Source organism: Helicoverpa zea, chromosome 24 (assembly GCF_022581195.2).
Source record: "Helicoverpa zea isolate HzStark_Cry1AcR chromosome 24, ilHelZeax1.1, whole genome shotgun sequence".
Lineage (NCBI taxonomy): Eukaryota > Metazoa > Arthropoda > Insecta > Lepidoptera > Noctuidae > Helicoverpa > Helicoverpa zea.
The window spans coordinates 2,747,664-2,760,825 of record NC_061475.1 but is presented as its reverse complement, the minus strand read 5'-3'; the positions used below and the strand labels follow the sequence as shown (position 1 = coordinate 2,760,825).

The 13,162-nt window shown below is 36.4% G+C and overlaps 1 protein-coding gene across 1 annotated transcript; it reads right to left on the bottom strand.

The window, feature by feature from the left end:
* Nucleotides 1–1,077: 1,077 nt before the first annotated feature.
* LOC124642312 (YY1-associated factor 2) lies at nucleotides 1,078–11,151 on the bottom strand. Its single transcript, XM_047180691.1, has 3 exons — nucleotides 10,837–11,151; nucleotides 2,330–2,499; nucleotides 1,078–1,790 (listed from the first exon to the last, which is right to left on the bottom strand). The coding sequence occupies exons 1-3, from the start codon at nucleotides 10,970–10,972 to the stop codon at nucleotides 1,686–1,688; spliced, it is 411 nt and encodes a 136-aa protein (XP_047036647.1). The 5' UTR covers nucleotides 10,973–11,151; the 3' UTR covers nucleotides 1,078–1,685.
* Nucleotides 11,152–13,162: the final 2,011 nt, after the last annotated feature.

Here is a 13,162-nt window from a genome sequence, read left to right as displayed (position 1 = left end):
AGTCAATGCTTGGAACACGATAGGGCCGCTAATATTTTTTTGGTAACTTACAGAAATTGTGGATTTTTATTACATAACATATTAAATCGAACGCTCTCAAGGCATTTTTTGACGTATTGCGATAAAGTTCACATATTTAAGTAAGATCTCTTGAAATTGAGAACTTAGTTCACCTTTCAGTATCGAACAAAGTCTGTTATATTTGCGCTAAAGCTAATACTATATTGTATTAAAAATTCTCATATGGGAATATGAGGCAGTCACATTGATAATTCTCAAACCAAGACCCAAGTTCAACGACAACATAAACTTCAGTTTAAAAAAAACAACTGTTTATTATGAATTTTCTCGTTCAATTTACAGAGTAAAACAAATGGTTTAAGAAAAACGGACGTTTATGCTGTCGGTGAACATGGGCCTCAATAGATTAAGTTTAAACGATTGATTTCATTTTATTATATTATTCCTACTAGGGTTATTTTAAGCCTTAGGCAAACCCTAGTTTTTTAGAAAAATATAATTGCTTGACCATTTAACCAATATATTGTGCGTTCCATTATCATTTATTAAAATGATTACAAACAATACTCATTAAAAAAATAAAAGTTTTGTATTGCTTTTTATGCATATTAAAATTTTAAGGCATTTTCTTCATATTTCATTTTTCCATATTTAAAAATCGTACATCATTCTTTCTATATGTATAATCAAGTAAAAAGAAAACATCATGACAAACTCATATCATAGTCTGAAAAGGCCAGATCGCAACTTCAGGAAAAGATTTGTTTAACAAATGAATAAGATTAATCAAGTCTAAAGGCTCGAGCAGACCGGATGCGTATGCGTAACCACGCGCGTAGTCACGCGCGTAGTTACGGCGTAACCATGAGTTGTAATGTATGGAAATGTATGAGACAGGCCACACCGCTTGCGTAACGTAGACACGCGCGTCGTTACGCATCCGGTCTGCTCGAGCCTTTATCCAGAAGTTGTATAGACGGCCTCAAAGCAATTCTATTAATGGTACAAACTGACGTCAGAATTATTACATCTGACAGTTAAGCAAACCCTAAAACATTTAGACAGAGCACCCGGCTCATTTAATATAAGAAAATATTCAAAACTACTACATATTAACCGCCGCATCTTCATCATTTTTATTTACAATTCATCTTTTGGCAGTGACCAGCTGGTCTCATCAATATGTACATCAATCCTTTACAAAATTTGTAATCAATGAAAAAAACCTACTCCTAAGATAAGTTACAGTTTTCGAAATATTTAATGGCATTAAGTAAAGCTTAGTTACGATTTCGAAAAGCGATATTTCAACCAACTATGCTTACATTTCTATTTTGATCACACCTTTTCGAAAATATCTTGTCGAATTCATAAGAAAATTAAAAATATAAAGGTCATGCTCAGACGATTTAAATGCGTTTGAGCTGTCAAATTATTGCTTAAATCAGACACACCATTGCGTTACAATATTAATAGATAAAAAATGAAAACATACACAGTATCTACTGGAATATACATAGAAATTCATCTACAAATACGGACAATCTTAATAAATATTTCGAAGGGAGGGATAGGAATTAAAATCTGTAAAACAAAACACTGCTACTGGAACTAGTCAAAGTCTATGATTGGGTCGTTGGTGCGAGTGCCAACGCGGCCGAGAGTCAGGGTCTCGCGTCATTCGAAGACTCCACATCACTCGAACTGCTCGACACAGATTTCTTGGGCTTGTATTCAGTTATAACAACAGTTACCCCACTGACGGTCACCTGATGACAAATGTTACTGTATATTCGATTGATAGTGGTAGAACTAATCTGGTTGACAAAGACGAGGTGGTAACGGGATCGGCGATAAGTGAATTGGATACAATCAATTTAATGAGAAACGTGTTGGATTTTAATGACAATTGTTAGCAAGTGCGGTGTTAATGCAAGATGGTTTTGGCAATGATGACTATACATTTGCACTCTTCAAAGATTAAACTGATTATTGTGCCTAATCTAGTGCGAGATTAGAAACCAAAGAAAGAAATGTGCAGGAAACTAATCTTAGTGTATCATCTGAGTGACGGCATTCTCAAGATTCTTTATTTTCGGATACTTCAGGGCCAGAATTTACGCAGGCATGATTAAACTCAGGTCACCTAAAAGTTAGGACTCTGAACTCCTAAAATGGTGCGATATTACTTAGAACATTACCACTGCATCAAAAAGCGCCACTTCATTGAGCTGTTCTTGAGTGATTCAGTTGATGAATGGTCAAATCAGACAGTTCTTAAAGAAAGCCAGTAAAGCCAAGTCCTCACCTCTCTAGTCTGCGCAGAGCTTCTATCCACATTACTCAGCCGCGGCGGCCTCCGTTTCTTCTTGAGAGAGTTGGCAGAGCGGGGCCTCTTCTGCGAGCTGGTGGGCGCAGTACCAGCTGCCTGCGCCGCAACCAGGGCCGGGTTGATCCGCGGCTTGCGGGTTGATGTGCCTGCAGACAATTTTCCAAGTCAGATATCGTCACTTAGGTACCGCGTAAGTCGAAAATTGTTCATAGGACGTTTTATACTTCATTGGATAGATTTTGCCGGCGCGCATCGAATCGAATCGTATATTTTAATATGTGACATCATAATTGAACCTAATATGGTTGACAAAGACCTAATCTATATACGTATTATTGTTATAGTATTCAGTGCACTTGTCGAAAGTATTTCGAAGATAATAATCAGTTTTTTTATCTCTCCTGGAATTGTGTTAAATCGAGGGACGTTACATGGAGTTTACACTGTGTAATTAACGATTTCGACAAATAAGTTGTGTTGCAATAAGCATATTTTCACCCATTTTTTTTTTCTGTAGTTCGAATTTAGTAACAAAAAACTCCTATGAAAAACGGTTGTCTAATCTCGAAAACAAAATACGCAGGTCCTTTCCATCCCAGTTCACACACGAGCGTATATTCTGAAACTATTAGCATTATTCCTGTCTGAAAATAGCCGGGAATACTATATCAAAGCGTTATAGCCCAGATTGTGGAGCTATATGGGGCTGTGCGGGGCTTGTAGCCCGCGGGGCAAGATCCGCACACTATGCGTCCCTTGCCAGACGTATTACTAAAGGAACTCGAAACGCTGGCGGCGTTATGTAATCATTATGAACATTGCAATGTATAGTCGAGAAAAAAAATTGGTACTGTGGATTCCGGCTAGGTAAAAAACAGCAGTTATCGAACAAGAAAATTAGAAAAGAAAGCCTTGTACACTTGCTGCCATATTATCCCGACAGATATGGTGCAAAAGAAAACACATTGATTTATTTTGTAGATCGTTTACAGCAAAAAGTGTGCACGTATGAATTAGGAAAAATGTTCAACAAAAGGTGTATGGCAGTTTGAGGAAATTGAACAATTTTACGAACTAACGAAGTTATCTACTCAGTTATCCTCAAAATTTTCAGAAATGTTACAAATATCATTGTTTTCTGTCTTTGTTTCTAGAATACATAAATATACCTTGTAATCGTGGAATAACAACCTATTTGTGTTTGTCTGTTCATGGGAAATAATCCTCTGCGTTTGTTTTTTACTGGTTAGAATGTTTAAGGGCCGATTCCATAATTCACTATGGAGTATTCCGGTTTTTTTTCATCACGAAGTCTGAATGTGCACTTGTGAACGAATTGGGATTATGTTCCGTTCATAGATAACAAATCATGGGACTGAAAAAAGTCGGTCATTGTTTATACGAGTAAAAACTTCCTAAGTATGTACCTATCTAAAAGGCATTTTAACGAGTCTTCTCAACTTCACAATATTGATTAACAGCATACCACAAAATACAACATTTGGAAACAAGTTCCAAACATTCGAGAATTGACGGTAATACGCGAAATTCCCGGCGTTTGTGAGAAACAGCCGCGTGGAACGTTCGAGAAACAAAAGACGTAGGGGGTAGATTTACTAGTACTTACGTACTTAGCGACGTAAATCGGGATTTAGTGCATACTACCTCGGAGCTCGGGGAAAGCTCGTACAGCGAAATAGTGGACTGATCTTTATATGATAAAAACTTTAAAAGGATAAAGATAAAGGATGAAATAGTTGGGGAAATGCTTTTAAGAATTTTATGTGTCTTTTGTGGCCCGTTTGAAGAGTATCGAGACGAAATAGGCGAAATATTTGTTGTAAGTTATTTACGAAAAGGGAAAGATTTTTGCATGCATTTTCGTTTCGGAGGTTCCGGATTCAGGGATCGATTGAAACATAAATTTACCTTCCTTAAAAGAGAAGGCGTTGATTGCAATTGCAGAATTTTGTCCGTCAGATCATCAAAAGATCAAAAGATAAGTAGAACATTTTGTATCCTATCGTTTTATTTGGACAAAACATTTAATTACTACAATAGACAGTAATTATTCAAAGCTAGCTTGCAAGAGCCATGCTTACGTCAGAGTTTCAATAGAATGATTGACCGAACTGTGTCAAGTAGTAGGTACAGCAACGTATGACCAAAACAACTTTATGAATCTCAATTGGCAAATTATTTTGTGTACTCGTACGATGTCAAATAAATAAACCCTACAGCATTACAGCTAGTAGATGCTTGTGAAAAAGTATGTAATTTGCATTTGGAGAAAATATCGGGATAGCATGAAAAATCTCAACACTATTATCTGTTCAATTTCAAATTAGCTTTTAATTTAAAAAAAAGCATTCAAATTATGATTGCTTGATCGGCGAGAAGCTACCATAGCACAGACACTGAAAAAGACTCCATATTCACCTACCCGTGTAAAACCAAAATACCCGACTGCACCAGTAAAAGGGTTATGTTAACTGTAAAATGCAGTTACATACTCGCAAATCAATCTGCCGTCTGTGCAAATTAGACTCAACCGGCTAGAACTATGTCACCTATATGATAATAAACTGAAATAGCATTGAACTTATCAAAAAATACAGGCACGAAATGCTTCCATCAAAGCCCAGAGGAAAACGGAAAAAGTCCGTACAAAACCTAAAATAGAGTATATATAATGAGATACGTAAGTTTGGATTACGTAATTATAAATTAATTAAACAATGCTTCCTTCCTGATGACGTCATAAGCACAATTTCGTTATTACCTAAATATATCAAATCAATGAGGAACGTGGGTTAAGCCCCGTAAAACGTAGGTACAGTCCTTACTTTTACAAATAGGTATTTTATTCTTCTGTTTTTCCCGTTTATGAATGGCCGCTCTACATATATGGATTTATAACCTGTGGGTTTCACGTACGTAAATATTTGTCATACCTACATGAGTAAGATTGTTGTTTATCGTAATCTAAACTAGGTATTGAACCCATTTTAATACATGGGGTGTCCCGGGAAATTCCTAGTTAGAACTGTGAATCCTTACTAATCATTATAAAGAGTGTATGTTACTCTTAAACATAAAAATCGTTGAATCGATTGACAGAAAATGGAGGTAGAAGATAGGCTTTTTACATGACGTACGCGATGTTTTTTCTTTTGGACCAAGTCGGCCAAAATCTAGTCAAAAAAAACAATCAAGCTCCTAAAATTACAATCCAACACCTGAATATGCCGGGACTGCGGGATTGTTCGAAAGAGTTACCGCTCTGGTACACAGAGTGCTTAAGAAGGAACATGATGGGTTTTAGTCAATAACAGTCTGACACTCCCTCACACGATGCTAACCCACAGAGGAAGTGTCATTTGATGATTCCCCATAAAAAAGAGCACTTATAGCTATTAAAATATCTTCACATCTCTAATTGTCTATTTTAAAGTTCTTCAAGACTGCAAGACCCTATCTACCGTATCTATACTAATCCATATAATATACCATGAGAACACAGTTCCTGCATTAAAGGGTTATTGTTCTGCCCGGGGGTAGGCAAAGCGCCACTGTCGAACGCTGAGGGACGCAGTAGCCCGGGGGTTGAAATGGGGTGGTATACGTACCTTTGCAGTCTTAGTTTCTGTTGCCTAATTTGCATGTATTTAAATAAGAATGTTATTAGAATAGTGTTGTCTTTAAATCCCGTGATGATCACGTGAGCGCAAACTAAGCAAATAAGTTTGTTGATTAATTAAAATATATGTTTGAATTTACGTGAAAGAGTAACAAACACATACAAACTATCACGTTTATAAAAATGTGTGTAATGTGGTGTGACAAGACTTAGGTACGGCCAGTTTCACTGGTTACTGATGAAGCCTCTGATAGCTTATCAGGAACTTATCTGACAAATAAATTATAATTTTTGGTTTCACAGGTCTCGGGTAGAAATTATAAGGAATCAGTGAAACTGGGTCCTATATAAATAAAGGTTGGTTACCAGTGGCGAGGCGTCCTTATAAGCCGATTCCCATCGGCTTCCCTTTCGAATTTCAAGAAAGAAGCATAGGTATAAGTTATAATATAGGTATAGGTATAATTAATATAATCATTTAAACCACACAATTTAAATATGTAGGTATAACAAAACGCCTACCACCGTAAAAAAATCGTCTATAAATTACTTGAAACATTTTGCTCCTACTAAACAAGCCGCGGCTTCCTCCTCCATACAAAACTACGCTTGCGTGACGTCATCCACGCCGCGCCGCGCGATGTTCGCGGCATAAGGGCGAGCGGTAAGCCGGCTCACGGAGCGGGTTCCAGCCAATCAAAACTCGCGAGTGAACGAGAAAGAACGCGTCAAGAGTAGAGTAGCTATATCTGTCTACGCGCGAGTGACAGCGCTTAGAGCTCTCAAATATGTAAACAAACAAATCAGACAAATTCACTCTCATTCTTCTTATTTTGTCTTAGATAATACCATTAACAATTTGTTCTTTGTACTACTTAATTGAATAGTGTATGTATCATTTAGAAATAACATAGTTCGTGTGTGTACAATATTTTATGTTAAAGTGTTTTAGTTACATTATATCAACATAGATGGCGTTGTGCATTTTTATGCAAATCCTGAATCGCGGTGTTAAGATTCTCCGCGATTTAATGACCCTACTTGGGAATTGATAATTTTTGTGTTCACCAAGTACATAATTTTGATTAAGTAGTTGGCAGTATTTTTACTCCCTACTAATCTCCGCAATCGCACTGTGACCTGGGCCTGGTACTCAGTACAAGTAAAGTGTGTGTAGTGAAAAAAATAGAGGGACCTACTTTGAAATGAGTTATTTTGATACGCAGACAGTTTGCATCAGAGTGCTTAGTGCGAGTTTTCGTGAATTTTTTTACGGACTCACATGAGAGCGCGTATACTAAGATTTGTATGGAACAAAAACAGCTCCACCTAGTGTCAAAAATTGGAACCTGTTTTTGTTCCATACAAACAGTGTTGCCAACAGTTGTAGAAGCTTACCACCAGAGTCAACTTTTAAAACCACCAGAAAACCACTAACAAAAATTTATCCCACACTTAAAATCACCAAATTCACCACTAAAAAAATATTGTTTATATTTTATTGTAACCTAAAACAATTTAATCATCCAAAGATGTAACTCGGCAACGATAGAAAATTAAAACAGACAAAGCATTACATCTGTTTAGCAATTCATCCGACCCGATCCGAATCCTTCACAAATTATAATCGGCGTAGTAGTTTCACAAATTGTTTAGTTACGCATTTGACCAATGAATGAGTACTTAATATAATTATATAGTAGTCGTTCACCTTTTTGTTTTGTAGATGCTTTTTTGACATTCCGTGAGACTTCAAATCTCCATAGTAACTCCTTAAAGTTGTACCACAAAACTTACATTTCGCTACTTGACCCGCAGTACTTTCAACATTTCGCCACTAAATAGGGGACTTAAACCACCAGTATTAGTGGAAAATCCACTAAGTTGGCAACACTGCATACAAATCTTAGTATACGCGCTCTCATGTGAGTCCGTAAAAAAATTCACGAAAACTCGCACTAAGCACTCTGGTTTCTTTTTAGTGTACCTACTTTTAAAACTTAACTAGGATAGCATTTATCGCATTAGACGGTTTTCCGATAGATTATTTACTTTAGGAAGGAACTTATTTTTCAAGGTTAAGTTTTGAGAATAAAAACGTGTTATAAAACTCGGGCACGCCGCTCGGGTGAATTACCTACCAATAATACGTCAATATTAAAATTTCTAACGTCCTGACGGATTTATGAAACACATACCTACGATAAATATCAATGGCTAACAGGCCGTTGTAAATTAAATACTTAAAAGGTATTGTTTCTAGTGCCAACTTTTCTCAGATTCTAGTAGTTAATATAACTAAAGATAATAAAGTTTTATAGATATTAATAATCTGCCGAATTCCTCGAGAAAACATGTTCAAACTATCAGTCTCTCAGTCAGTGCTAAAAGGTGGACTGAGAAATTACCTCCATTACCACTCCCCCCCATCCTTGAGTACCCCCCCCCCCCCATTTTTTTTTTGCTGCGGCTTCCCTATTTCATTAAACCACCCTTCGCCACTGTTGGTTACGTTAGTCTTAATACCTCTCTCTACCAACTAGCAATTTGCATCTCTATCATACGTACACTAAACTCATTCAGTCATCCAATTGGATCATTAACTAGGCCAACTGATAACAATAAATTTAAATTAAGCTTGTACAGCAAGAGGTATTCACTAGCTAAGTGTGACATCATCGCGAATCAACCCAACATAAGAACGGTAGACTGCACATCAGTGGCAACTGTCATGCACCTTAACTCAATAGTAATAAGTACGATTTTCTTATAAAACTGTTACCACTGACCTGAAGTTGACTTTACGTACGTACGTACACATATCCATTCTAATATTAAGAGGATTTTTTTTAGGTTTGTTCTGTTTTAATGGATAAACTAAAATCCACTGGACCGATTGTAAAAATTTCTTTCACTGTTGGAAAGCTTCACACTTCGCGAATAACATAAAGCTATATTTTATCTAGGTACGGGCAGTAGTTCCCACGGGACAAGGGTGAAACCGCGGGAAAATGGCTAGTGGAATATACCGTATGTACTGCCGAAAATGAAGTGCAGGTTATACTTAAGCATATTTGCATAGCGCTAGTGTTATAAAGTCAAGCATTAGACGTCTCTAGCATGTGAATAAAAGGCTAATGGTCTTTTGCTCATGAATAAAGTGAATTTCAAAGCGTTTAGGATTTTGAGGAGAAATTCAGTACGGGATATTTTGGCGAGTAGGTAGCTGTTTGTCCGGCCAGTAGATCTTTTAGAAATTTTAATACCGAACAGCTAATCGGCTTACTTCAAGCTCGCTAAACTACGTCGGCGTAGTATCGGGCGCGTTTGCAGTAAACTAGTAACTGGTACGTTTGCATGATAAAAGTAACTGGCGCACTTTTAAGCCAGTAATTTTTTTCCGAACAGTGCTGTTTATGTGACGCAGCTAAATAAAAAATATTATTGTAAGTTAAACTATTCTAGTTAACCGGGGACATTGGGGGATTTTACAAATAATAAGAACTAGCTTCATGTTAGTTACTAGCTCGTTGTAAATGTAGCTCCGTGTTGCCGTTGTGTAGGCTGCGTGAATTTTATAGGTAGGTTTATTTTTTAGGAAATAGGTAAGTACATGTAAGGTATCGCGTCGCATATTCTAATTTGATTAAACGTTTCATCATCACATCTTTTCGCGGATTTCTTATGATAATGTGATTGAAAGTCGCACTATGTAGGTACCTAAGTAAATATACAACTCATATGTACACAAAGTACCTACGTTCATAACTATGGCACCTTACCATATCTAATAAGGTAAGTACCTACCTAGGTGTTAAACATTCCTCAAAAACAAACAATAGTAAAAGTATCTGGTTAACATTCCGAAAGGTCTATGACACCAAGGCCCATTTACACCATAAACAACAAGACCATATGAGATAGACGAACTCCTTACCTATATCTGTCCTTCAATAGGGTGGCAACATCACGTAAAGGTCAACGAACATAACGCGGCCAAATAAAGAAGCCGCGACACTGTTTATTTAACAGACGTGGTAGGCGTACATTTTTAACTCGGTCGGGTTTTACTTACGATAGGTAAGCGTAGTGTTCTGTTTTTAAAAGTCGGGAATGCACAGATTTGTTTACATTAAAATATTGTAAGGTAAAGACAAGATAACTGTTTTGTTTATTTTATCTGTGAATAGCTTTAAAAAAGGTTTATACAGTCGTAATTAACTGTTTTCATAAATTAGGTACCTACCTATCTTGAGGACTGTAATGTAATAAGATTGTATAATCGCTGAGCGTATTTTTATTGACACATTGATACATACGTACTAATATAGTGATTATAAACAGTATAATAAACTTTTATGGAATGCAGTATCGACAGATTGTAATTATAGCTACTAATATCTAATTACAGTGCAAATGAAACTTCGAAAGGTTCAATAAACCAGACAATGAGTAATATAGCTACAAAAGAACCAGTTCAAATATTTCTTCACTGCTTAGACGTAATACACAGTTAAGTATGCATAGACTGTAGACATTTTAGCGTAGCCAAAACATTGGCAAGGACGCCAGCTTGTTCTAATCAATACATACCAAGATTTTGACTATGAGCGCCTACTTTTTAGGTTATGTTGCCCTACAGACGCTCTTCAACAATCTAGCGCTCATTTCATGCAAATTTCTGCACGCACAACTACAGTAGTGCGATAAAAGCACTATAATTACATTGATATGTAAATAATAAGACCTACGTGGCCAAGTATGTATGTAAAATTTTCAGGTCATTCACGTTTGCTAACCACACAAAGGATTACACGCTCACTCAAATTAATGACTGTATTACCTTTTCTAACGTCGCACATTGAACATTTGAAGGCTTCCGCATTATTTCTGTACGTACAAACGCTGCAATCCCAATAATTTTCTTCGAGCACTTTAGACGGCCTCTTGGCTCTCCTAATGGCATTTTTCTTGTCCATTTTAACGCACACTTACGCCTAAATATAACTAGCACACTTTAATCATGATACTTTATATCTTAAACAAAAGTTTTTACAGCACAATCGCAAAATAAATCGTCTGAGAATCATTATTTTTGTTTTACTGTGCACAGAAATGTACACTTCTTTACGCCATGACAGACAGTCAATGTCGCGTCGGTAAAACAGAGCGAGGGCGCCACTTTCTCTCGCTCTGTTTTATCCAAATATTTGAGTTTACTTTTGTGTTAATAGATGGCAGCACCTTTGCCCTAATTTCATCTGATCCCAGTAGTGTGAGAAGTTTTTAAAATATTTTCTTGGTAGTTTAACAAGTGTAAATTATGCAAATAAAATACTTACAAAGTAAAAACATATAAATAAGTATCGGCCGAATCAACTTTTACTTACTGAATCCGTTATTAAAAATAATGTAGTGATGATGTTGTTGTAAAAATAAATAAAATAAATTAAAAATGTTATATAGGTAAAACAAGGATACAGGGAAGGAAAAAGAAACCTATGTTGGAATTAATAATAAATTCCTACTTTGTAAAATTATAGCTTTGTCTAGTCATGCCCACAAAATATACAGAATAAATAATATTTTCAAAAGAATAATGAAATAGACAAATGACCAGGATACAGCTACCACTACCACAAATTTAAACAAAATAAGCATTTCCTTGTCAAAGAAAAGTAAACTTTACTTTAACGACACAAAGACAAAATTAGAACATAACCAAAATAGGCCCGAAATTCACAAAGGAGGTACCTACCTACTTTTAAAAAAGCCAGTAGGAGAGGAATTCTAAGAAATGTCGACCTTTTTTTAAGCTGTGCCGGTACAGCTATGTGAAATTTCTCTACCTGAGACAGTCAAGGTTTTGAAAAACATTTTGCTTTACCTACAGCTACGGTTTGAATGTTCGCACACGGTCTGTCATGCCTTGTGGGCCTGTGGTCTGATTTCGGTTTCGCAGGTAAATATCATCCCCTCTACTTGGTCACTGGTTTTATTTTTAGTTGGGTATCTAAGTAACGTGTAGTGGAATCACACCTACATTTGGTGAGTTCATAAGATGACACTTTTGACACTGTTGAGGGTGAATTTGGAAACGGGTATGGTCATTCTGGTTCAGAAAAAAAAATCCATAGGAATCGTTTATTTCTTTGTAGGTACATTTATGTTATGATTGCTTATAGTATTTATTGATTGACTCTCGATGTGTGATGCAAATGAAATGCATGATCTTTTTAACCAAAGAATTTCGTATAAAGTATATAGAAGAGAATAAAATAAAGTATGTAGGCACATTACATACCTGCCCAGTGACTAAAGTAGGTAGGTAACCAAAACGTGTGTGGCAAGGTCCTATCTGTAAAATAAACGCTTAAGATAAATAATCCCGTGTCAAAGTAACGGTGTTGCCACACGTATAATCAAGAGAGCAGGATTAGCATTAGCAGATTACTCTTAAATATAGCCCTAGGAGGTGGTTCGACCTCCTTGCTCTATCATTAAGGAGGTGATCGTTGAAGATCTCCAAGCAGGTTTATTAGAATTGATATGGCCAGTGTTTTCTTTATTAATAAGTGGGTTGGTCTTCGGGATGCTGAGGGATTATAAAGAAAAAGACCAAAAATATATTAAATTAAGCGTTTCTTTCAATAATCGAACCCGATCTGCAACAAAGCCTATGAATTTACTTACAAAGCCAAACGGGTCTCCCATGCCTATACTTATACACAAAGTTGAGTATTTAGATTCTAATAACTTTGCATCTTCAAATCCGTCTGCACACTGAGCGTGCTTCAAATGTCTAACTTCAGAGGGCCAAAACTATTTAAGAAGAACTTTTTATTACCTACTTATTGCAATTTCTAAAATCAGGTGCCATGCCATTGAGAAATTATCTATAGCATCCAGATTATTACCGAGATTAGACAGCACAACTTATTCATCTCTAGACAGTTTTTTTCCTTATAAATTGTTCAACGTACTTAAGTACCAAAAATCTCAAATATGTACTACCGGAACTCGACCGTCACGGACTCACGGACATACCAGCAAAACACTGCGTTGTGTACAAAAAAACTAAGAAATCAACAAAAACCTTACCCGCATGAATGCTCTAAGATTGACGTCAGCTACCGTCAGATACACTTGCTAGGTTTCTTGGCTCTGAA